Genomic DNA, 24,357 nt, shown 5'->3' with positions numbered 1-24,357 from the left:
TTGTCCTTACTCCACACTGTCAGCGTCACAAAAGCATTCAGAGATCCCTCAGAGTTGACTGCAAAGCAAGTATAATTGCCAGCATCGTGAAGGAAAACTGGTGTTATCTGGAGCCCTCCAGATTCAAGAAGAATGAACCGAGGAATCTGAACTGAGCCACTGGCTAAGATCTGGTTTCCTGAAACACAGAAGGGAAAAAAAGCATGATTACTGTCACGTAGACTGCTTGGATTAAGTACTGTAAATTCTAGCTCTTCCAAAACACTGTGATAACCCATCCAGGTCACTGGCTCACAGCAGGATCACCACAAACCCTCTGCTCACAAAACTAAAGAAATAAAGATATGTTAAATGGATCTACAAACCCTTAGGAATAGGAATGGACAAGAAAACAAGGATTACAGCTGTTCCATGACAAGATAGTAACTGGCTACCTTTCTTCCAGGATATGGCAGGTTTTGGAGCCCCTGAAACTTCACAGGTCAGCACTGCAGTCATCCCCTCAGTAACAGTGGTATCCTCTGGAGGCTGTATAAATGCTGGCTTAATGTCTAGAATCAAAAATTTAAAAAACTCAATGGATCAGCTATCAGAGAGATCCCTTACCTATTATCACGGACTGCTTTAAATCCACTTTTATAGAGCTGATCATGGAGAAGGACATGACAATAATACATGAAAACCTCTCAGCAGTGACTGTAACCTTTCATTATTCACCTCCTAGGAATTATCTAATTCAGTTTATTACCTACCTGGAAAATAAAAATCTATCAGTGTGTACACGTGTACAAGTAAGATGGCTTACAGATAAAGGCAGATAAAGCTCAAAATGAGTGTTTGGGGGGAAGTTGGGAAATCTAGATAAACAAAACTATTTTCTTTCATCTTCATAACAGAGTTCTTTAAGATGAAAAGCAACTTGAGAAAGGCATTAACTTTGAAACTTAAATGTCAGCCAAAAGAATTTAGAACCTGAGTCTCATCCAAGACATTTTCCAAGTTTTTTTCTCTCTTATTTTCCCCCAGTTGCATTTTACTACATTTTTTGCTGCAGTTTCCTAGATATATATTGAACTGGGGCTGATGTAGTTTCTGAAGGCTGCAGAAATTCTGGTCAGTATGTGTAAACTACTCTTGGGCTAAAAATCAGCCTCCTGAAGAGGCGTTAAAATATTATGGATATGCCTGTTAATAATTGCTTTTAAAAGAGACTACTAGGACTTGTAATTCTTCCATAGAGAAGAATGTATGTCATTAACAAATTACTTAGTCAGACTTTTTGGCCAAAAAACAAAAAAGACATTTAACTTGAATTTACTTTGTTTTTCCTGCTAAATGTAGTTGTAGACAAAAGGCAGAGAAAATGATACCCTGCACAATCATGGAGCATTAGCTCCAATTCAGAACAGAATTACACGATAGGAGTACTGAATAATTTAAGTATAAAGGAGAACAGAAAATATTTTACAATTAACCTTTCTTTTTCTTGTCTTAGTTTTCATTTTTTCAGCGTGAAATAAGAGAGCTCACCTCAAGCCCCTAATGTCAAAGATAGATTTTCTACAGGCTTCAGCAAATTGTTTTCAGACCATACAGAGAATCTGGGGGTATCTTACAGACAGGACAGCTACACTTTATAAAAAATGAAGGTTCTGGGAGCCGAACTACACAAGCACAGAGAAATCTGACGGATGTAGGCTCAACAGAAATGACAACACAGCTCATCAATCTCTATCACAGCTCCTTACTCACTAGTCACATCCAGGTAGGTGTACGTCTGTATCTCCCCGCCTTTATTACTAGCAAAACACTGGAAGATTCCAGCATCCTGAGGATGCAGAGCCTGGATCCGCAGCCCGCCACTCAGCAGGACTTTGTAGCGTGGGTTTTGCAGCTTGCTGAGAGGAACAGAGTCCTTATACCAGACGAGGGAGGGAATGGGAACTCCTGTTAAAAAAAAAAAAAAATAAATAAAAAATTGCTATTAGTCTTTGCACAACATGCTTTAGATAGTGGAAACACACAATGCTCTTATGGTCATATCCCTGGTATCCCTTCCTTCCACACTACTTATTTATATTTCTACAAGCTGCTTTTGATAAATGGGAGGCTGCATCTTACATTATCAATGGTAATAATACACTGCAGAACATATGGGAATAAAACCAGCAAACAGTGAAAGGGGGAATGTTGAGAAAACATGTTATCAAATTACTTCCTTCACCCAATCATATTTCATGCTACTACAAAATAAGATTTATAGCAATTTCACATTGAAAGCCAGAATCAGGCTACTTAAACAGCAGCAGTGTGGCAATGCAGCAAGTCTGTAAGACTGTTCCATCCCAAATAAGATTTTTCTGTGCTACTGTAGCTAAGATGTCAAAATAAAAAGGAAATGGCAAATTACACACAAGCAATGAAATGCTCACATGACTGTACTCGAGTTCTAATTCGGCAGCTTAGTTTGAGTTAATGTGCAAGCAGCATGTTGCCACAATGAGATAACTTTAAATTATTATTTTTATTCACTTTCAAGCTTCACCTGTTATTTGAAGAATGCAGACATTAGGAGAAAAAAAATAAAACTGCCCTAAACATAACTTACAATCCCATTTCCTTTTTTTTTCCTTCATGTGCATAAACACTGACACACTTATTTCAGTTTTGCTGCAGCCATTTCCCAGTCAGCAGCAATGAAGCAGCTGTAAATTCAATATTTACAAACAGTGTAGGATTCTTTCCTTCAGGAGATGTCAGGGGCCTAGAACAGCTGTACACAAATGTTCCTATCACACTCTTCCTATCAGAAACTGTTTTGCCTTTAAATCCCAGAAATCCCCAACTGATCAAATGCTAAGAGCCCTCGAGAGAGAACTGAAGTGAAGCAGATATTTTATTATGTGATTGGATAATCATAGGATCAGAAGGGTATCAAACTGATTTAAGTTACCTCAGCCCAAAACATAACATTATTTTCGTAATCAGTACCTTTTTCTCAAAAAGTATCACTGAAAACCTGGGTGCTTCACATCCCCTTGCTGCATGCATCACACTGGAACCACAGAGTTAAATTCACAGGTGAATGAAGTTTGCCCAAGCAGAAAAATACTGAGTATCACAGAAGCATTAAGGAAGGGATGTCACTGATGAATTGAGCATGTGCCGACCATGAATTTCTCTGTAATGCTGGCAATGACTTAAGATCCTCCAAGGGAAAGCACTACGGAGGATCCATATTATCATTTAAAAATCCCAAAGTTAAATACTGCTGTATTCTACTTCCATTCATATCTCCTTTCAATACATGTATTCTCTTGCTACAGACAAAAGCTGTACTAGCTCTCAGAAAAAATGTACAAACAATGTAAGGAATGATTGAAAAACAACATTCAATTGCTGCTGTTATTTTTATAAACATGTATCATTTACTACAATCACATCTGATGCTTTTGTTCTGCTGATAAAATAAAATGTACTCATAATCTAGGAGGTAATCATCTCAGAAGAAATCCACTATGTAGAGTGCATTGTCTGATAAAGAATAGATGCAGTGTAGTAGCTTGCAATAGACATAATTTAAACTTCCCACAACAGCCCATATACAGAATTAGCGTAAACCTCAATGTTCAGAACTCTCGGTGAGAGTGCTATTCATCTCTTGAAAATCCTCCTGGGCAAATACAAATTATCACCGAGTAATGAAGAAACAGATGATGCAAAATGGAATAGTTCTCCTGATGCAGAGAAGCCTGGAAATGATTTCAAGTTTAAATAATAGCAAGTCCATTTTCCCACACATTAGACTTGATGGGCACCTAGGAAATAACGAAATCCTGCATTCGATACACTCAAACCTTTAACACTGGTGTCATTCCATAAATCCCATTCTACTAACAGTATTAGCAAACCTTCTAATCCTACAATCACTGTGAGATACACCGTCCTATCACCACCTCAGCTGACAAACTGAATATTACCATCTCTATTTTTCTACATTTCAGTTACGGATATCTTCCTCTACTCAAAGTTATGAGTCTGAATAATATGATCTTATCTAGGCATTCTGATGCCTGTCAGCAGCATTCATTTGGGCTTTAGTGATCTTCCCAGAGAGATTTGTCTTCCAAGTTCTACACATTTTCTTTTATCATTTTGCTACCTCTTTAGCTATAAAAATGGTTAAAAACAGCTTCCTTTCTTCTCTGCTTCTCCTACAGCATAGTCTTTCCTCCCTGCCACCCTCCATGAAATTTTGTTTCTTTTCCTCTCTAAAAATTCAGCTGAAAAAAAATAATAAAAAGAAGAAAACATTTTAAAGACATTTTGGACTATGCCCTTCCCAGCAGTACCATTTTGTTTGAGAGATTACAGAGCAGCCTAAAAGACCAGTAATATTAAGTAAAACAAGCTTAATTCTCAGCATGTATATAAAGTGCACTTCATTGTTTCAAAGACAGGCTGACAAATCAATCCAGTATTATGGAGGAGAAGGGAAAGTAGGAGACTGAGTCTCTGGTCCTGGCTTTTCCACTTTCTCTGTAACCTTGGGCAAATGATTTATGCAATCTGAGGCTCAGTTTCCCCATCTGTGAAACAGATGCTTGACTCTTTGCCAAATTTAACTTATTTAAGAACCTGGATAACAGACTCTCAATATTCACTGTGTCATTTTTGTTATTTATTTTTATAGCTTTCTCTAGCTCCCAGTGGACTACTGGGGAGTCCCAAAAGCATCTTTCCACCTACTTGTCTAAACAGGTAGAACTAAAGTCCAATTAACTGCGCTCCCCAGACACCACCACCACTGCCTGCAGCCCTAAACTTTCTATAAGCAAATAAAGAAAAAGCATTTAAAGGAAACCCATTGAAAATGCACGCAGCACCAGCAACTGCTGAAAGATATACAGCAGAGCACAGTTACTGTGCAGTCTGATACATTGAAACTCCATTACAGGGAAGTATAAAGCTAGTCTGTGCAAGTTGCAATTTTATTTACAGTTAATCTCTCCTTATACTGTGAAATTAATCTGTCTCTCACACATTCAAAGTGCACAAAGCCTGAGCAAATGGGCTTTGTGCACAGAACTTGATGGGGCTGGGGAAATCCAATCTGTCTTCCTATTTGCAGTGAAGGTGCAGGGCAGCTTTGTGGTTCCCCTCGTGCTTTATTCCAGCTCCTAGCTTGCAGCAGAGAGACAGCAACCTTCATTTACCCTCTTTTTAAAGGCTGGTGATTGCTAGGTCTGTGTAATAATGGATTAGAAGGCCTCTATGTTTAATACTGTATATAAGAGCAAGTACCTGCCCCTCACAAGTCTGGGTTACAGACACTCAGCAAAATAATCCACGTGAAGATAGGTTTTCCATGCTCCTGCACCGCATTCTTCAACAAATCAGACATGCACTAGAAGAGTTCAGCAGAAATAAATTATTTGGTCTAGTCATGGTTCCCATATCTCCAATAAGACCTCATCTTGTGAGAATGATTATGAGTTCCCTATTAATCCCCTTGGAAGCTAAACTGCTCAAAGGAAGAGTTAGGATAGAAGTTAGAGTTTAAAAGTCAACCTCTTCTCTTCCTGACTCCTCTAGGATTTCTTTACTAATACACAAAAAACATCTGAGACAGCAGATTATTTTTTCAGTAACAGCAGTGAGACAGTTCAGAGATTTGTCAAATAGATTGAAACATTTTCCAAAAATCTCAGAATGTTTTTTAAAATTCAGTTTTTCTAATGACATAACACTTAAATTCTGTTACCTAAAAATCTCTGATAAAAAAATGCCTATATGTTTGCAATTGCACATAGTAAAACAAAAACTTGGTGGTACATGGCCAGAATAAAGATCTATCTAGCCACATTTCCTCCCTTTGAAATTGTCTTGTCCTTGCTGCTCAAGGCACAAAGCACAAGAACAGCCCAATGACAGAACACTATTTACAACTTCTCAACTCCATTAATCTGTGCTTTAGCCATTTCCTGAGCTACGTGTTGCATACACACAGCTGTGTTTAATAGTTCATACAGGATTCTTCTTCCATAAATATGCTTAATATTGTTTTTCTAAATAATATAATCTCTATTTCTGATCTTAACAACTGCCTGGGCCCATGACATCCACAGTTTTATGTTTTCTAAAAAAGTACTACCTTTGTTTTTTTTACAATTCCTACCTGAAAACTTATTTTGGTGCCTCTTCTGCTTCTTGCACTAAGCAATACAGAATCATCTATTCACCTTTCTACATGGCAACAGCCCTTGGGTCATCTCTTTCACAAAGTGTTCCACTCAGTTTAATTTTTCAGTATTCAAAAACCATGGCAGACCTCTAATTATAATAAATCCTACTTTTTAGTACATTTTCTAGTTTTCCTATATCCCTTTCTATAGTAGAACAATTAGAATTGTGAAAAGGTTTTGAGATGGGGGTGTCAAGCATTTATACAGTGGCATTCTTTTATTTATTCTATTCCTTTCTACCCACTACCTAGCATTTTGAACCACTGCTTGGCATGGAACTGAGGTTTTCAGAAGACATGGCTTTTCTGCAAAGTAATAGGTAATTTCATCTCTGTCAATAATTTCATGTGCCAGTTTACTGTCCAGTCAGTTCAAATCATCAAAACCCTCTGACTCTTCAGTGGTTATTTTTAATCTTGATTATCTTGGGTAATTTTATATAATCAGCAAATATTATCACCTTACCATTCACTCTCTTTTCCAGGGCATTTACAAGTACATTCCACATCACAGACTCCTGGGGAACTCCACTGACAGCAGGTCCCAGCTTTGAGAACTGAGGATTTGTTCTCTTTAAAAAGCTATTAATTCACAACAAGACCTTGTCTCTTATAACCTGATAGCTTCGTTTCTACAAGAGCCTTTGGTAAGAGACCTCATCAAAGGCTTTTGAAATTCCAAATCAAACACAGCATTCTCACACACGCTTGCTGATTGTGCTAACATGTTTGCTAAGCTTCTCTCTAGAAAAGCACTGTTGACTCTCCCCTACATGAAGCAAAAAGTACTGAAATCACGATGCAAATAAAATCGACGTGAAAGATAGAATATCTGTATTGGCTCTGATCTGAAGAATGAACCCATCCAAATAAGCCATACGTTTTACCTAAGGATCTCAAGGCATTTTTATGTGTACTGCCTGTTAAACTTAGTGTCAGGGAAACTGAGACATCAAAAAGTTAAGCAGCTTGCCAAAGTCATGCAGCAATTCAGTGACAGAGTCAAACCTTCTCTAATCACAACACTATGATGTCTCCTGTCTTTCTGGAGTGCTAAAATAGGATGTGCATCCATTTCTCTGGAAATAAATCTTAAACAGCAGTTTATCTTGGGTGGAATTCTAAACATCTGAAGGCTTTTATGCAATTAAGACACCTGTCAATTAAAAACTGCCTGTAAGAGTGTTCTGCAGGAAGACTATTAACTGCACTTAAAAGTCAGAGCTACTGACAGCAGCTATAGAAGTTCCGTAATTTTTTAGAAAAGAGGGCATTTGAATTGTTGAAAATATTGACTGTTTGCATTTCAAATCATGGGTTCTGAAACCATAGTCTTACTTCAGCTAATTTATTGGCTCAATACACTAATGTTTGCTATGAAGCAATTTATGGCAGATTTTCCAAAGGCAAATGTCCTGTCCGTCCCCCCCCCCCCCCGTTGTACCTGGATCTGGCAGAGTTAGCAATAACGCACAGACCTCAAGACATTAAAAGCTGACAAAAGATGCATTCTTCAGAACAGGATATCCATCTACCTGTCATCCGAGGTACAATACTTCTGCACACTCACCCATCGCTTGGCACAAGATGTCCACATCTTTCTCCACTTCAGCCAAAATCACGCTCTCAGGTTCAGCAGTAAAATATGGTGGTTCTTCAAAACACAGAAAACAAAGAGAAGTAAACAAAGAAACCCACAGCAAAATGAAAATAGGTATTGATTAAAGACATTCATATGATGTCTCCATAGACATTGTATTTAATGTGCTGTATTATGAACTGTCTAGCTTGTCTAAGTTTGTCTCTACTCGGAGGCTTTTTTTTTTTTTTGGTAGTAAAAGCATCATAAAAAAGCCAACAAATTTTTGCTTTGCTGAGTATGAATTCAAAAGACTTGAGTCAATGTTCAGTAAGATTTAGCATTTTGCACTGCAAATTAATACTCAGAGCAGGGGCTACTTTTCATTTTATAGGTCTGAATCATGGAACATTTTAATTCTTCATTCAGAAAGGCCCTCCCGAGAGGTTTATAAAGGTTTATATTTACAACTTAGCATTTTATAGGATAGTTTGCTTCAGTATCTAAACTGAATTCAACCTCATGAAGGCATGAAGCATGTCAAATAAAGTGCCATAGTATGTCAGAAAGCCAACATCAGAGGATAAATGCAGTATAATTAAAAAAATTCTTCTCAACTGTTTTATTTCTTGAAAGCAAACAGATTTAATGCTTTAATTGAAGTTATAGTAATAATCATAAAAAGCCACACTTTATCGTTAGGACTAAAGAAAAGATATTAGACGTTTAATTAAACAAAGACAAGATTCCAGAAACTACAGTATTCTGTCATGTTACTTTCTTTTCTATGCAGCATAAAATTGAAGAGCATCATGTCAAAGTCCCACAGGCATTAAGGTTGCAGTAATTATCATGGTAACTAAAAACTGTCATAGTCTGTTCAATGCAATTATCATCCGAATACTGTTTTTAGAAGCATTTTATTTGATTATAACTAGAATTCTATTGTAGCATACACAAACTCAGTGCTAAGTTTTAGAAAACACAGAAAAGATAAAATAAGTAGCTTGTATGAACAAGTTACTTGTATTTTCATTTCAAAGAATTCAAGGATGTTTGAAAAAATGTAGCAAGCCACAAGGTCATCTGAGCTGATTTCTCAAATCTCTTCCCCAACTGTATGTTAAAACTGGATGTGCAGTTTGTATTATTGATAGGATGTTGGTATGTTCATAAATGAAAACAAAGTCATATTATTTTACTCCACAAATACCTGCTGTATCTCCTGCCACCACCTATAGTATAGCAAGTGTTGCCATCATCATCTCAGAGTGAAACGCCAGCAGGCACACAACACTAAGCACTAGGACTGGACTGCAGAGCCCTCCCCCCCCACCCCAGAGCAGTCCTTCCCGCTAACTACAATAAAATATTTGCTTGAGTGTACAGAACTGGGGCTTCATTTGGGCACCAATGGATATTACCACTCTGTATTAATTCCAAATAAAGTCAATCAATATTAGTCTTCAAAATCCTGCGCTGAGGAGAATGTGAGGTTGCAAAATAGCTTGGAATATTAATTTACCCAGCAAAACCAATAAAACAAGCTACATGATTTATTATATTCTAATAATATACATGTGTTAACATTATTGATCCTCGCTGCCTAAATATAACGCTATTAATAAACATGCATAAGTTGTGATTTATTGCATATGATCTCATGCATTAATCTAAACAACAAATTGAAAAGCTGAACATTTAATTGAAATTCTCTGACGGCACACAGCGCTTGACATGTTTGATCATCAAAGTAGCCAAGTCCTCTACAATACGACTAAGTCCATGTTTAATTATGAATATGCTCTCCCATCTCACTGCCATCCACCAAGCTTTGTCTGAAGTTTCTGCTCTGCTTTGCAGAATTTTAACTTTTCGACTTCTGAGCTTTTAGCTTAGTCTCATTACTTATCTATATGTCTGGACGCACAGATCCACGTCCATCTGTCCATCTTTGTTAAAACAAAATTTGAGTCTTTCCTTCTGTGTCAATTTAATTTGATTGAGAGGAGAGACAGAGGGAAAAGGTGGCCAAACCAGCATCCAAAGGAGCAAGACAGCACCAAGACACACACGCCCCTACCTAGACATTCGCTTCTAACTCTGGGCTTCTACAAATGTCTCTTCAGCCAGTGAGGTTCAAGCATATTTTCCTCCTTTCAGGGAAGTCACGGAGTACACCTCTTGCACCCTCCCTTTTTATAAGGCACTCTGACCTTAACAGGCCAAGTTTTAACTTGGCAACCTTCGGCTGCCAGCTCTCAAACTTTCTCCTAGATCAGCAACATATTCACACACCAGTGATAAATCTGAAGATTTATCTTCAGCATGGGCCCGCAGTCCACCTGCAAAGCATTTAATGTGACCTCAACAATGCCATTAGCGCCAAGACCACTTCTTATGAACTCCTGTTGCACAGTTCCTGCAGTTACACTTGGCATATTTATACAGTGTTTTCCCAGTCACTCCCCCAAAACTTTATCCTACAGTCTGTGCTCCTTCCTTTAAATCCCATACAGGCTGTTATGTTACCCTCAAAGAAATTTACTATATTAAGAGATGCTTACGTGAGCTTATCAAGCAATGAATTGCCTGACAAGGAACTTGAAGTCACTGACAACTGTCACTTAGCAAATAGGACTGTGATGTTATAAAAGGAAGATTCACGTTGGCTTTTTTGAAAGCAGAAGGAAGAAACTGAAGCAGACAAGACAGAAAAAGAGCAGGAGAAGCAGAAAGATGCAATCTAAAGGCCACAGACAGTTCCCAGAGTACTTTCAGGGTGTAGGTATGCCAACAGATATGACTTCCAGTCTTCATCAAGACCAGACCCACTTTTTCCCTTACCCTAAAGCCTGCTGAGCTCAATTCTCACAGCCACTCCAGCAGCTGGAAGCTCTGCTAAATGCTGCAATTGGCATACAAGGGGTAGAGAGGCTGAGGCAACAACTGCATGCAGAGCTCTCAGATATTATTCTTGTGAGATAAGTGCAGATACAGAAACACTTCCAGAAGCAGTTCCACAATATACTGATTGGTAACTACCTGCCGCTGCTGCCTGGAAGTAAAGACAAGCCTGGATGCCAAGACAAGACTAAACTGTAAGGGAATTCTGAGAGATCTAGAATACCTTGTGGACAATAGTGCTGTTGCATCCCAAGTCTAATAGACATGGAAAATTGGTCTTGGTGATTTAAGGCACGAAAGAATCCCAGCAGTACTGCTGGGGGCATACTCTTAGGGCTATGTGTGAAATGAAGCAGTGATTGCCATGCAAGCTGGGCTACTTTTCCACAAGCTGTGTCCCTCATGTTAGCAACACAAATGCTCAAAAGGTCCTTTGCAAGCTCCAGTGTGCTTGCTTACTCTGCTGGGTAGCAAGGGTCTACGGCTTCAACAGAACCCAGGTGTAGATGAAATTAAGGCAAAACAGCTGTAGTTACACATCATGGACCACTAAGATCTAGGCTCCCCACATTTTAGATGTGTCAGATTCATGATCTGCACATCAGGTGTGTGCCTAAAGGCCTGCAGGCCCAGCATAAATTGCTAGTGAAAAATTCCTGGGATCTGAATTTGGGTGCTACACACCAGCTGGTGAAAAACTGTCAGAAAGAGGCCATAAAAATGCTGCAGTATTTGTAGGGGTCAGATGGCATTCTGAAGGGGTATTCTGGTTGTCTGTATATATGACTCTATTACATATTTATAAGGCTTGGTTTGAATCACACTGTGCAAATTTGAACATTTATTGTTGTAGACAATAATCATGTGATGAAATTTAATGTGTGTGGTGAAATTAGAATGTCTTCCAAACTATATAACATGCCAGACGCAAGCCCCCAGACACAGCAGTTTCTAGGAGCAACAGTCATCTGCCGGTACCAGGTCAAACATTTGATTTAAATTATAGAATCACAGTAGTTAGAACAGGGAAGGACCTATTACAACGAGTTCACCCTGCTGGCACTGCAGCATCCTATGCAATGAGAGGGGGTCACATCTCATATTAGACAATGAAATGGATACTATATTGTTCGGATATTGTTTTGGTGTTTGAGTGATTTTAACTAAAAGGTCAAGAACAAGCAAAGGGGAAAAAAGAATATTTGAATATAAATGCATGCTTTTAATAGTTGTCGAAGGTTTCAGGTTTTTTTTTTTTTTTTTGCACTACAGAAATCATTGAAAAGATAGCCGCTTTGCAAAGCCCCTGGGAGCCTGCAAAATTTGATACTGTTCTAACTTCCCCCACGCAGAGTTACATGGTCACTGATTTTAACATTCAAAAGATAGCAGTCAGCATCCATTACATACCCTTCAAGCTGCATTGGAGATGTGTGACCTAATCCTAGATACATACATGAAAGTCAGAAAGAACAGAGAAAGCCCCAGGGGCTCCTCCAAAGCTGAAATTCCTGCATCACTCAAATTCAGGCCTGAATATTTAAGGAGAAAATTGAGCCCTAAACATGGAAGCCTTTCTCTAACATTAGCATAAACTAATTTATTTGGGGAATATCCTATAAAGAAAGTGGAACTGCGAACTTGAGAGCCGCTTGTAGGTAACCAGGTCCCTAACTCCAGACAGCAGATCAGACTGCCTGTGCTGGGAGAGGAGCCACGTTATATATGCAGGTGTAACAGATTCCTTGAAGGAGGATTTGTCTTTGCACGAATATCATGTTAAAACAGAAACAGATAAAAAGCTACTCCTTGTTTCTTGCTTTCTGCACTGCATTCTCTCAATCATGGAAAACAATCCTGTTGAAGGAGCAACTATTTTAAAAAACAGATACAATTATTACATCTGGGGATCTACGGGATATGACTAACTCCCCTACCGTTAGCTGCTGTCTGTGCATTGAAAAATCTCGTAACAGCCCAGGAAACACACCTCCTGTCTGCAGAACTGACAGAAAGGGGAATTTCTCATGAATGTCACAGCCAGAACTGAAGTTCCAAAAAGTCCCCTTGTGGGATAGACCCCATGGGCATTTGGGCCCAACATGCAGGGAGATCTCTGTGGTGCACCACACCAAAAAATTGACAACTCAAGTCTAGACGTGTCCAAAGAGACTTTATATTTTAAGTTTTCCTGAAAACTCTTTTTCTTATGTGCCATACAGGAGCACAACCATTGTGGCCTTTTCTTAAGCACAATGTATGAGCACAAACATCATGGAAAAATTCTTCACTCTGCTTTCAAGACATGGTTTGTAGTGTTTCTAAGTTTCCAAACAAGAACCACAAGAGCTATTGGGTCCAGAGAACTGAGCACAAAGTTTTGAGGTGGCTAGCAGTCAACGTTGCAAGTTCAGTTCAAATTCACAAACAAGAGCAAGCCACAAAGAAGGCCCTTCTGCATCTCCAGGCTTGCTCCTGGAGAAGTACAGTGAAGGAGGAATATCCCCACAGTTCCTCTCATAGTCCAGCCAGGTGGGCTCTCCATGCTAACGTTATAACATTTCTGCTGTATTCCTGAATCCCAGAGCCCTGTGAAGTGGTATCCTTCCCATTTGGTGAAAACCAGGGTAGCCTTTAAAAAAGAGAGACACCTATTATGCTCCCCTATCGTCCTATTTTCAGAAAGTCACATACCCAGCTGAGATACAAAATTCTCTCTTGAAAACACCAAGATGAGAATAATATATCTACTAATACAGTTCTTTCAGGCACAAAACTGCTCCAAAAAGAAGGAAAATGCTCAACTGTGATTGCACTTCATTCCAACAGTCCTTTGGATAGGCCAACAGGGCTTCAACACTCAGTTCTGGGCAATACTTCATCATACAAAGCCATTCCTTCTCCTTGTTTTCTTCCTCATTTTATTTTGATTTTACTTTCTGACTGCATCTGACTTAAAGAGCAGTATAGTTTTCATGTAGTGGAAGGGATTCATTTCTTGTTCTCTTAAGCTCCGAAAATTCATAATTTCCCAAAGAACAATCACTTAAAAAATGATGATTGCAATTTGTCGCTAACAGAACTTGCAGAACCAGAGCAAAAGAATTTAAAATTCGTTCAGTCTCCAAATTGGTTTGCTCATGAGAGGACTCCTTAAATTACTTAATCTTCAAACTGTTAGTGATAAAACAAATGTGCTCTTATCTAATCTGCAACAAATCTTCCCCAAACTGTTACTCTGCCAACTAAGGAACATGCTACCCTTTAAAAATTTATAACAACTGCAGCTAATAAAACCAGAGTTTGGAACCACCTCAGTTTATCTTTGCTGGAACAATATGAAGATGTCAGAAAGCTTTCTGCCACATCCAGAAGAAAATTGCAGTGCAGCACAAGACTACAGGATATTCTTCTTGCTCATGCAGTATTATTCTACTGCATTAGATATTCAGAATTTTTCAAATGCTAGTGTGATTTTAATTTAAAAAACTAAGATGTACTCTCAGAAGTAATACTGTAGGTCACAAATAATAATTTGAACTGAGTGCATGCCTTTGTACTAAATTCCACTGCCTTTTAATAAAGCTCTTGTCACCATCTGGGTACACACTCAAATTATGTTATTTCCTTTAGTTAGGAAAGTCAAGGACTGATATATTTGTAAAATAAATAATAAAATCCATGATTAACTCAATATCTGTGATAGCTTTGATGCATCTTTTTATTACTACCTCTTTTCCACCTGTTAATAGCAATATTTTTTTCTATCAATCCACAAAAGCTCCTATTACCATACTATTGAGTGTCTCTATTTGATTTACCCAAATCATTTTGAAAACAAACCTCTTCTATTAACACAAATTCATTTTTCTGTTAGTCAAGACCCTTATTTAGTCCATGCTGTATTATTCTGCAGAGAACAGCTCATTATCAGGTCACTATCAACATGTACACACTGTAAGTATTTTATGCATGCAAATGGACAAGCATACTTGAGTCTCTGTGAGTACTACTCCAACAGACTACAAGGGACATACTACAAAAAATCCTTAGGTTTGGTTCTCATCTGTACTTTCCCCTAGAACCCATTCCTTGACTAATTAAACAATGCCTGAATACATTCAAGAATTCTAAGGCTGAATATAAGTTATGCCATTAACTATTAATCCTATGATTTGGCTTCCTGTTTTGAATTAGATCCATCCTGCAGCTTGAGAAACTTATAAATAAATCTATCAGGCTTTGCTGACACATTGAGTAAACACCTGCAACTGAAGTGTCTTGTTCCATCAGAAGGAAATAAAAGTAATGGGTAACCAATTTGTTTCTGCTTTCTTTCATCTGCTTGTTCTTATCTACAGGCCTTTTCATAACTTCATTCCCTGACAGCCCCCTAAAACTGGATAAGAAATAAATAAAACATCTAAAAATAAGAGAAGAGATAAGCTACTAAATAAAGGCAGCAATGCTATTTTAATATCATTTCCCAGTGATCGCTCCTCAGTTTTATTGTAACTGTATTTAAGAATCTTTTACCTTAACTGAGAGGCTGCTTTAAGTATTGTATTAGGCTGGATCTGCCACCACAGCAGCAAAATTAAACTAGTTACAATAAAATCTTATGAATAAAGGAGAGTTTAAACCAAAACCATAAATCAGTGAAATCCGTCTCTGCTCCTTAACGGGTAGGAAAGCTGTGAGGTAATTCTAAGAAAAGAAGTATAAAGAAAAAGACTGGAACCAAACTTCATCCAGTAGGTAATAAATATAATGGAGACACAATGCTACAGATGAACCTGGAGCACAGCTTTGTAGAGAGAAGAGCTGTTTTCTCATTTAGCATGAACTACTTTAAATTACTTTAGTAGAATACAGACCATACAGTGGAGTCGTTAAAATTGTATTTTCTGAAGTCTGAAAGAGTGTAAAGAATTGTTGTGATGAATTCTCACTGCAAGGCACTACAGAAATTCATGTTCATGAATTCTGATCACTAAGACCTGTATCATTGCCAAAGCAATACCCTGTCCAGGACATTCGCAGTTGCTACTGGGACTATTATATAAAAGCTAGACTTGACACAATCAGCTCTGGCTTATTGTTTTAAAACATTTCCTTTATCCTAAAAATACCAAGCAAACCTCTGTGCAGTGTCCAGTGAGCTCATTTGTGCTGTAATATCAGAACATGACAGACGTGGTAGCTAGGTTTTCAAACGACAACCCCCCTGCTACAGCAAAATTCCAGCAGGGAGGTGATAGTGGAAAAAGGCCAGCCCCTCCATCAAGAAAGGGCTGAAAAGCACTAATGTTCCTTTAAAACCTTTAAGTCCAAAGCTTCTCTTGGAGTTGGAGGTCAGGCATGTAGCATTCATTTTAATGTTATTTTCTTCTCCCTTTTCTTCCCTCAGTAAAGACGTCTGCCTGCCTGTGAGCTCAGGAATGTCCTTGGCCCCCTGACTGGCACTTGCAACAGACGATGCACAGAAGTGCACCTAAAAGGCTTCTTTCAGAAATACTGGCACTTGACATATTAGAACTAGATGTAAGCAAGCCAGGAGTTAATCAGGGTTTAATGCAGCTAAAAGCCGAGATGGGGAAGCTACACAATAAGGATTTTACTACTGTTTCCCCAACTTCTGATTAAATGTATAGTTTCAGAAGAGATTCAGAATCAGATCAGTGTTTAAAAGTATCTATTTGATGAATTTATATTCATGGGGAAGAACTGCTGGATTAATTTGGAAGATAACCCCCTTCCACCTCTTTTGTTTTGTTCTCTGAAGAGAGGTTCAAATGTAAGGTCAATGAAATATTAAAATATCAATTTTATTTCCTACTATACCTCAGTCCATAGCCTATTTTACTAAAAAATGCAGTGCATTGAGAATTACCTATTATAGAAAGGAAGGCATTTGCTCTCGCTGGTTCCTCTGTGCTGTCTCTCAATTTCGCTTCACAGAAGTACATCCCAACATCAGCGGAGGTTGGGTTGGTGATAGTGAGTCGTCTCCCAAAACTGCTAATTCCACTGGTTATTTTTATTCCATTTCTCTTCCAAGTCATGCTTAGTTTCTCAATGGGTCTACCAAGGTTTAAAAATAAACAAAGAAAGAAAGAAAGAAAGAAAGAAAGAAAGAAAGAAAGAAAGATAAAACATCTTACAGAATAATCTTTTCTATAGCTACATACAGATTATAAAAACTTCCTTTATACCCTATTAATCTATTAGCTGAATATCTAATATCTAATCTAGCTTTATCCCCTATTAGCTACTCAGAAATAAACGTGTATGTAACTTCCACACACTACTCAAGTAGCATAATGCAAGTACACCTAACTGATATGGCAATGGAAATTAAGTACTAATAATTTGATTTCTCTAAGCAAAAGGAGTAAATACTGTTATGGGAATCAGCTGCATGGGAAGTGCTTTCATTATAACTCAATTAGCAAGAAAATATTAACCATATCAAGAACATCTCTGCCCTCAGAGGATAAAGCAAATCAGTTGGTCTCCTATCATGTGAAGACCTCAACTATTCACTTCCTCCAGAATTCAGTGCTGTGGAAGGCTAACTAGACGGAAACAGCCACATGCACAGAACAAATGCTGTGAACCCTGTTACGGTGCATTATGAACAGTTGAGCAATAATCACTGTAAACTAACAACATCTGTAAGAAATTACTCCATAGGAGAGCCTCCCTAATTTATTTACTTGGAAACACAGACTGTTAATTTAAACAGTATCACCTTCCGTGTCAGTACGCAATACAGCTGAAATATTATTAAACCTTAACATAATTATTTCCTTAAGATAACGTTTGCTGCTTGAACAACTATACTTCTTTACTGTGTATGTAACAGGTAGAAAAGTAACTCACTCTATATCCTTATTTTGCCAAAAAAAATCAATGCTTAATTCAGTAATGTTGGACAAATAAGATTATTCGTAAGGTTACTTTGAAGAGCAAGCGACATGCTGCATGCGGCTTCAGTCGTTAAAATAACAAAAAATGAAAAGAATTTCCTATGTCCTTTCCAATAAAGGACAGGCCATTAAAATTAGTTGCTTATAACCCCACTGCTTTTACAGTACCTTGCATTGGCCACACATTCCAGGGTAATTTCACTGCTCCCTGCTATGACGCTAGTATTTTGTGGAGGGATTACAATGACAGGAGCCATGGTGTCAGAGAGGTCTACGGCATCTGCACGGACAGAAAAGAAATATAGTTGTGAATACTCTATACATCTGCAAACAGCAAGGACTGAAACATTTCAGGTAAAGGATCTTGTCAAGTGACACAGCTGCAAACTTCACTCTTCAGCCTCAGCACCCCCTTTTAATCTCCTCATTAAAGGGAGATCTTCAGCATGACCATTTCTGATGGCTTTCATTATACTGTACAAACACACTGTTTCAATACACCCAGCTTGGCATCATTCAAAACACACACAGCTCACCAGAACTGCTCCCAGATGGAGTGCAGAGGCCATTCTCAAATAGAAAGCAAATAAATTAAGCATCCTAAAGGTTTTCTATTGTTGAGCACTTTTATTTTTATCAAACACTTGCTGACTTTTATTTTTAAGACCGTTTCATGTTTTGTTTAATCTTAGCACTTCCATACCATTTCAAAAGAGTCTGCCAATACTCATGTTAGTTCTTTAAAAAGATTTTACACACTGGGGAACAAATATAAAATTAACAAAGCAGCATATCACAGCAACTTCAATCCCCTTTTCTTATCAGGAAAGTAAATAACCCAAATCTGCTACTCTTTTGTGAGGCATCATACTGTAAATAATTTAGCTTATGCAACAGTCAGCAGACACTTAAAAAATGGTAAAAAGGCTGCTTGTAAATTTTCTCTGTATACATTTAGTAAGTGAATTAAAATACCCATGTATTCATAGGTACTTTGCTTCAAGCAACTCATTTGGGAAAGAAAAATTAGCTATTTTTTAGCTTGAATAAGAGAGTAATAAAAATTTCTAAAGACACAGAATCCAATAAGCAAATTATGGAGAAAAGTAATGAAAATAAAACTAAACTGATGCAAACCCAAGCCAATTCATCAAATATTTTCTGCAAGAGAGGCTAACCCATGCCCATTAACTGTGAAGTAGAATGGGAAACTGGCAAATGCAAGGTGTGAATCCTGATATCCTCTTTTAAGATACAGCCCTAAATAATAGCAAATAGATAGAAAATTCTTTGCTTATCCAATAACTGCATGCCAAAAGCCATTTCACATTCTACTTCCCTTATTAGATGGACAAAATTTTTAGTAATAGGGCTCAAAGTTCACGAGGTCAGCAGATCTCTGAACTGTTGAATGACAAAATTTTTACCTTTTGACACTTTTGTAATGGGTAGCAAATAGTTGACTAAGGGAGATGAAAGCATATAGAACAGTTCTAAAATTTCAGGAATACCATGTGCACGCCTGCATAAATTCAAGCATTCAAGGACAGTGCTTAAGGAAGGGGTAAGCACATACTTATTTCTTTCCATATGTATGCTCTGTTGACCTGACATGGCGTACATATTACAGCTTGCATAGGATCTCAGAAACCAAACTTGTTGTAGATTTTAGGTTTGTTTAGCAACATTCCTGGAAACATGACGTTATCAGGTCCCACATCTACTTTCTAAGAAGATTTCCATGGTGCTCTTAGAAGTACTCATGACAGTAATCGTCCAGATAGCAAATGAAAAAATATAAACCAAGTGCCAATCAGATTAGTAACTTGTTACTGATGAGAAGAAACCTCAGCATTACTGTTCACCGCTATTTCTGCGCAAGATGAAGGCTTACAACAGTAAATGCTAAAAGATCAACAAACAAGTTACTAATTTGGCAATGATCACCTCTTATCTCCATCTGGAAAAGAGGAAAACCGCTTGTTCAGCTTATCAGCTCCCCTGAAGAATGGCTCAACCACACTAAAAACAACCAAAGAACAGAAGCCAGCTTTGTTGTAACCTCTAAGAGTTCGCCACATGGGAAAGGCTCTTTGTGCAGTGAGCAGATAAGCAGGGGAAATAAGAGAACTTTCCTCTGCCTGCAACCAGGAAAACATGAGGTTTCTTTGACTTAATTGCTAACCATAACAAGAATCTAAGCAAGCTATGTGCATTTATTTATTATTTTTTGTTTTCTTTTCATACCATCCCTGAAACAAATATATTAAAAGCAGTCTTTTGATAAGGATTTTGAGTGGGTGAACTAATAAAGATGTTATACTGAGAGCTCACCAAAATGGCTATCACTTGGATTCTAAGTAAAATCCTACAAAGGTCAGCTGCAGATATAATGAGCATGAATATAAAACAACGTTTCCAAGTAATATCTAAACACTACCTAGACAGCATACGTATTCCTGTTTCATATTCAAAGGCTGTTTATGTTTCCCTTTGTGGCACAAAGAAACCACCTGCTGTAACTCAGTCCAGCCCTAGTCCTGCTAAATAAAACTCAACAAGGACATTCCCACGGCTCCTTGTGCAGCTTGCAGCTTTGTTTTGTGGCTGGTCAAAATATCAAAGGAGGAATTTAGTCTTACTTTACAGTAAAAATCTCAATAGGGCTGAAACATGGAATCTGTGTGTCCACCCCATCCTTTCAGAACCTCACTCCTTGTAAGAAATCCACAGGCTGGATATTAGAGCAGCCAGGCTCCTAATCTAGATAAGGAGTAGCACTGTGATTTGGTTTCCACGATGTGATGCTGCAAATCAGACTTCAGCCTGGCTGTGGAAGGTAGAGAGCTATTTCAAACAATCAGATAATGAAAAACTACCCAGCCTTCTACGTTTCTTATCCTTCCTGTCAATAAGCCACTCCATCCCTCTCCTACTTCCAATGTACAGCACTGACGTGATTTTACTTGACTGGTGCTGCACTAAATTGCAATGCAGAATGTCACTGTTAGTAAACAAGTATTTTCTTTGAGAATCCTTTGTAGAAAACAATTGCATTTTTTCTTTTCTTCAATACTCCTTTATTTATTTATTTTTTTTACTTCATCAGACTCTTTGTTCTCTGTTTTCTACATCCTTGCCTCTGCTGTTTCTGCCTGTGTTTTCATCTCCTCTTCCTCTGCCTCCCTTTACTCAGGCAACTTCTCTGCCTTCATCACTGGTTATTTCCCTTCCCTCAATCCCGTGGTCCCCAATAGATACTTCACATTATTAAAAGGCTGCTCAATTTCTCATGAATCCTTTATTTTAATGATTGAGCTTCAATCTCTCAGTTTCATATCCATTAGTAGGAAGTATTTATTAAAGACACTGAAATGTGAGAGCAATACAAGGACATAGTTATAATAAGATGAATCCACTGTCAGGGGACCACCATTCCCACCCAAATTCCATTTTTTTTTTCTGAAAGAAAAGATTTTTCCTTTCTATCTGCTTTCTGAGCCCCTTTACTCTGCTAAGAAAGCAGAGCAACATTAGGGAAAGACACTGACCCCAGAATTGCAGCCAAGGGATGCCTAACTGTTAGACATAACGAGTCTGTGGGAACTTGTAGGAAGCTGCAGAGATGAGAAGGAAAGGCACTGAAGATCACTTAAGGGATGTGCTTTTAATCTGATTCTAGTCCTGAAGAAAAGACTGGACAGAAGGACTGCCACAGGCAAGAGTCCTAATCCAGAAACGGAGCTTTCTCCAAGAAAGGGCTCTTTGCTTTATTTCACACTGCATCTATTTCAGCCCCAGCACTCACAGTACTTCCAGTCTTTCCTTTGCTTCTAAACTCATCAGACTGCCTGAATTACTACTGCTATCTCTCGCGGCCCAAGAACCAAAATGCTTTTGGGACTGGCCCTAACCAATCTCTGAGGCTTGAGGCATGGAGGAACTTACCTCGGAGCCATTTCAGTGTTCCCACAACCAGCTGCTCATGAAGCAGCTCCTGAAATGCTGCCATTTACAGCCCAAAATATTAATGTAAACTAGCACCAATATTATTTTTCCATATTAAACAACAAGAAGAAGAGAGACAAAGGAAAGTGAAAACAGAAAGGGAAGATCTGGGGTCTTCCTGTCCCTTGGAACATAAACTCCCTCAAGACTGTGCAGAACATATGGCAGCTCTGCACCAAGCAGATATATTGAGGGAAGAGGAAAAAGGGCAAACACCTCTTGCACGGTCTATTTCTTTTTATCACCAGTGGCTGCGTATGACTGCACAACTCTGATCCTGGATCACACTGAACTTCCCCTTTTTCCCTTCCATCTGACCAGGAATGAAAGCTATCCCAGGTGGTCTGAAACATATATATATATATATATATATATATATATATATATATATTTAATACCTGTGTGCTGTGCAATTTTTAATTTCTGTTATTTAAGTATGATAATTATGTAGACTGCCCTATCATCTCAGGAAAGTCATAATCAGCATTTTTATCTCCCTATATACATTATCATATAAGGCTCAAGGAACTTTAAATATTACGATTTACAATTTATAAATATCCCAGACTTTGTCAAAGCCACTTGGGTGCTTAATTTTCCCAACAGAGATGAAATCTCACTCGGGCCATATGACTGAAGATACAAAATGTGCTTTCCCCTTCAAAAATGTATAAACATCAGCTCCTTTCCCAGGTCTTACATTATGGCACACAAAGTTTATCTACATCTGTGTTTGCAGTGCAGAATATTAAGAGCATTACTTCATGGATGCTCAAATTTTTCTCAGAGAGATACTGTGCCAACCAGCCTTAATAAAAGGTGAGAGAAAGCGTTTATCTCTTGAAAAGAAGTAATAGCTTGAGCTCAGACCTGAGAAAAAATGGCAAGTCTTATTTTTGAGGCTGAGATTAAATTGCTTATAGGTCCCAACCTGTTGATGACACTTAACACAAACGAGGTTATCATGAGCAAGAGGAGAGAGAATTGCCTAAAGAAACACCCTCATTTACATGGCATGGGGCAGAGACTGGAGCATGATGTCAACTGCTAGTCATTCCTACTATCAGTCTTAGTTACTACTGCAATTACTTCTCAGTGTCCTCTTGTCAGTGAAGAAGGAATTTCACCGGAATCAGTGTCCAAAAATGGATTTCCTTCTTTATGTTAGGAAATTCGTCGAAGGGAGAAAAATACTTTGCAGAAAAGATCACCAGTGTACTAGTACACCCTCCAGCTACTGGAGAAATTAAGTACTTCAGCAGAACTTTAAAAACAATTATAAATTAACCTGGAAGAAAAAAAAAATAAAAAACTTGCTATAAATTTCCTACAGACTTTCAGACTTGCATTGTATGCATTAGTGCCTTCTCATTTACTACGAGCTTCATTTACAAAATTATGGTTATTTTATTATAAAAAAACAGAATAGGAGGAAAGAGTCCAATACAAATAGCAAAAATATTACATATAATGGCATATTACATATTATGGCATCAAGGATGTATGGTCAGCCTATGTAACATGGAATATGATGAAAAAGGAGAAATGACACTCGTGGCACCTCAGAGATTGCTCAAGGGGAAAAAGACCTTAAAAACACAAACTATCCAATGGAATAGAATTAACTTTTTCTGTAATGAATTAATTCCTCTTTTCAGTACAAGATGCACAACAGGAATTGGATCCCGATCAATAACAGATTAATTTCCCTTCCCCTTTGCAGTACAAGATGCACAACATGACCTAGAGCCTGATCAACAGACTAGCAAATGCTGACAACCACCTGTCAGCCCACGAGAGAATCATTACACAAACAATAAAAAAAAAAGGGTATTACCAATCATAAAACTCTACTTTAAAACACAGTTTATTTGTTCCCTACTTATTCGACTGTCTATTAACAGGTTATGCAATGGAAAAGTGTTAAGATAACAACTGTTACCATTTCATGTTCTCGCTTCTTTTCTAGCAAGGATGGTATGAATTTTCAAGAAAAGGGAAATGGGTGATGTTGCTGTACACCACTGTGTACAATACAGGTCTCTGCTTAGATCTCTAGACAAAGAAAAATAACAGATTTTCCTGCCTTGATCACATTTGTTTAGTTTGATAAATAACATTAGAACTCTACATGGAGTATTCTGAGACAAAAATATGTATGTATAAAATAATTAGCAATCTAATGACATAGAGTTGATATTTGAGGAGTTATTATGACTTGTCAGTACCCGCAGCTATCTTAAGAATTCCCAGACATGTAGGTATTATTTCTTATCTTCAAACCCTTGAGAAACTGGACTCTAGACTGAAAATAGTAAATAAGCAACAACATATAAACTTAGTTTTGTGGGTCAAACTTACAGCAAAAGCAGCCTAGTTGTTTGAATCAATCTCAGCAAGTGGATTCTTATATATACAACCTTTGTCTTGATCCAGACATCAGGAATGGTAACATATGAATAAAACACCAGATATGGAAAAGGTTTACAAAACACAGTACTAGCAAAACAAGCGAATGATCTAGGTCACTTATATTTATTGACTCAACATACTCCTGTCAATGTGACTAAGCTTTGCCCACATCAGATCAAGAATGATTAACTTCCACTGCAAGTAAACAAATAAACAAACAAAAAGTGAATAAAAGAAAACAATAACAACAAAATACAGCAAGTAGATCACAGATT

General features: G+C 37.9%; 1 protein-coding gene across 2 annotated transcripts in view; it reads right to left on the bottom strand.

Moving 5' to 3' along the window:
• Positions 1-24,357, bottom strand: part of SDK1 (sidekick cell adhesion molecule 1) — a 396,992-nt gene that overhangs the window by 140,475 nt on the left and 232,160 nt on the right. For both annotated transcript variants that reach the window (XM_082772472.1, XM_082772473.1), the window contains exons 6-11: positions 17,831-17,942; positions 16,624-16,814; positions 7,815-7,898; positions 1,753-1,947; positions 435-551; positions 11-178 (exon numbers count right to left, since the gene is read on the bottom strand). In XM_082772472.1, coding sequence (XP_082628598.1) covers positions 11-178; positions 435-551; positions 1,753-1,947; positions 7,815-7,898; positions 16,624-16,814; positions 17,831-17,942 — 867 coding nt within the window. The remainder of the gene's footprint in view (positions 1-10; positions 179-434; positions 552-1,752; positions 1,948-7,814; positions 7,899-16,623; positions 16,815-17,830; positions 17,943-24,357) is intronic.

This window comes from Aythya marila, assembly GCF_965140915.1.
Source record: "Aythya marila genome assembly, chromosome: 15".
NCBI lineage: Eukaryota > Metazoa > Chordata > Aves > Anseriformes > Anatidae > Aythya > Aythya marila.
Note: the sequence above shows the minus strand (reverse complement) of the source record. Positions and strands in the feature narration are given on the sequence as shown.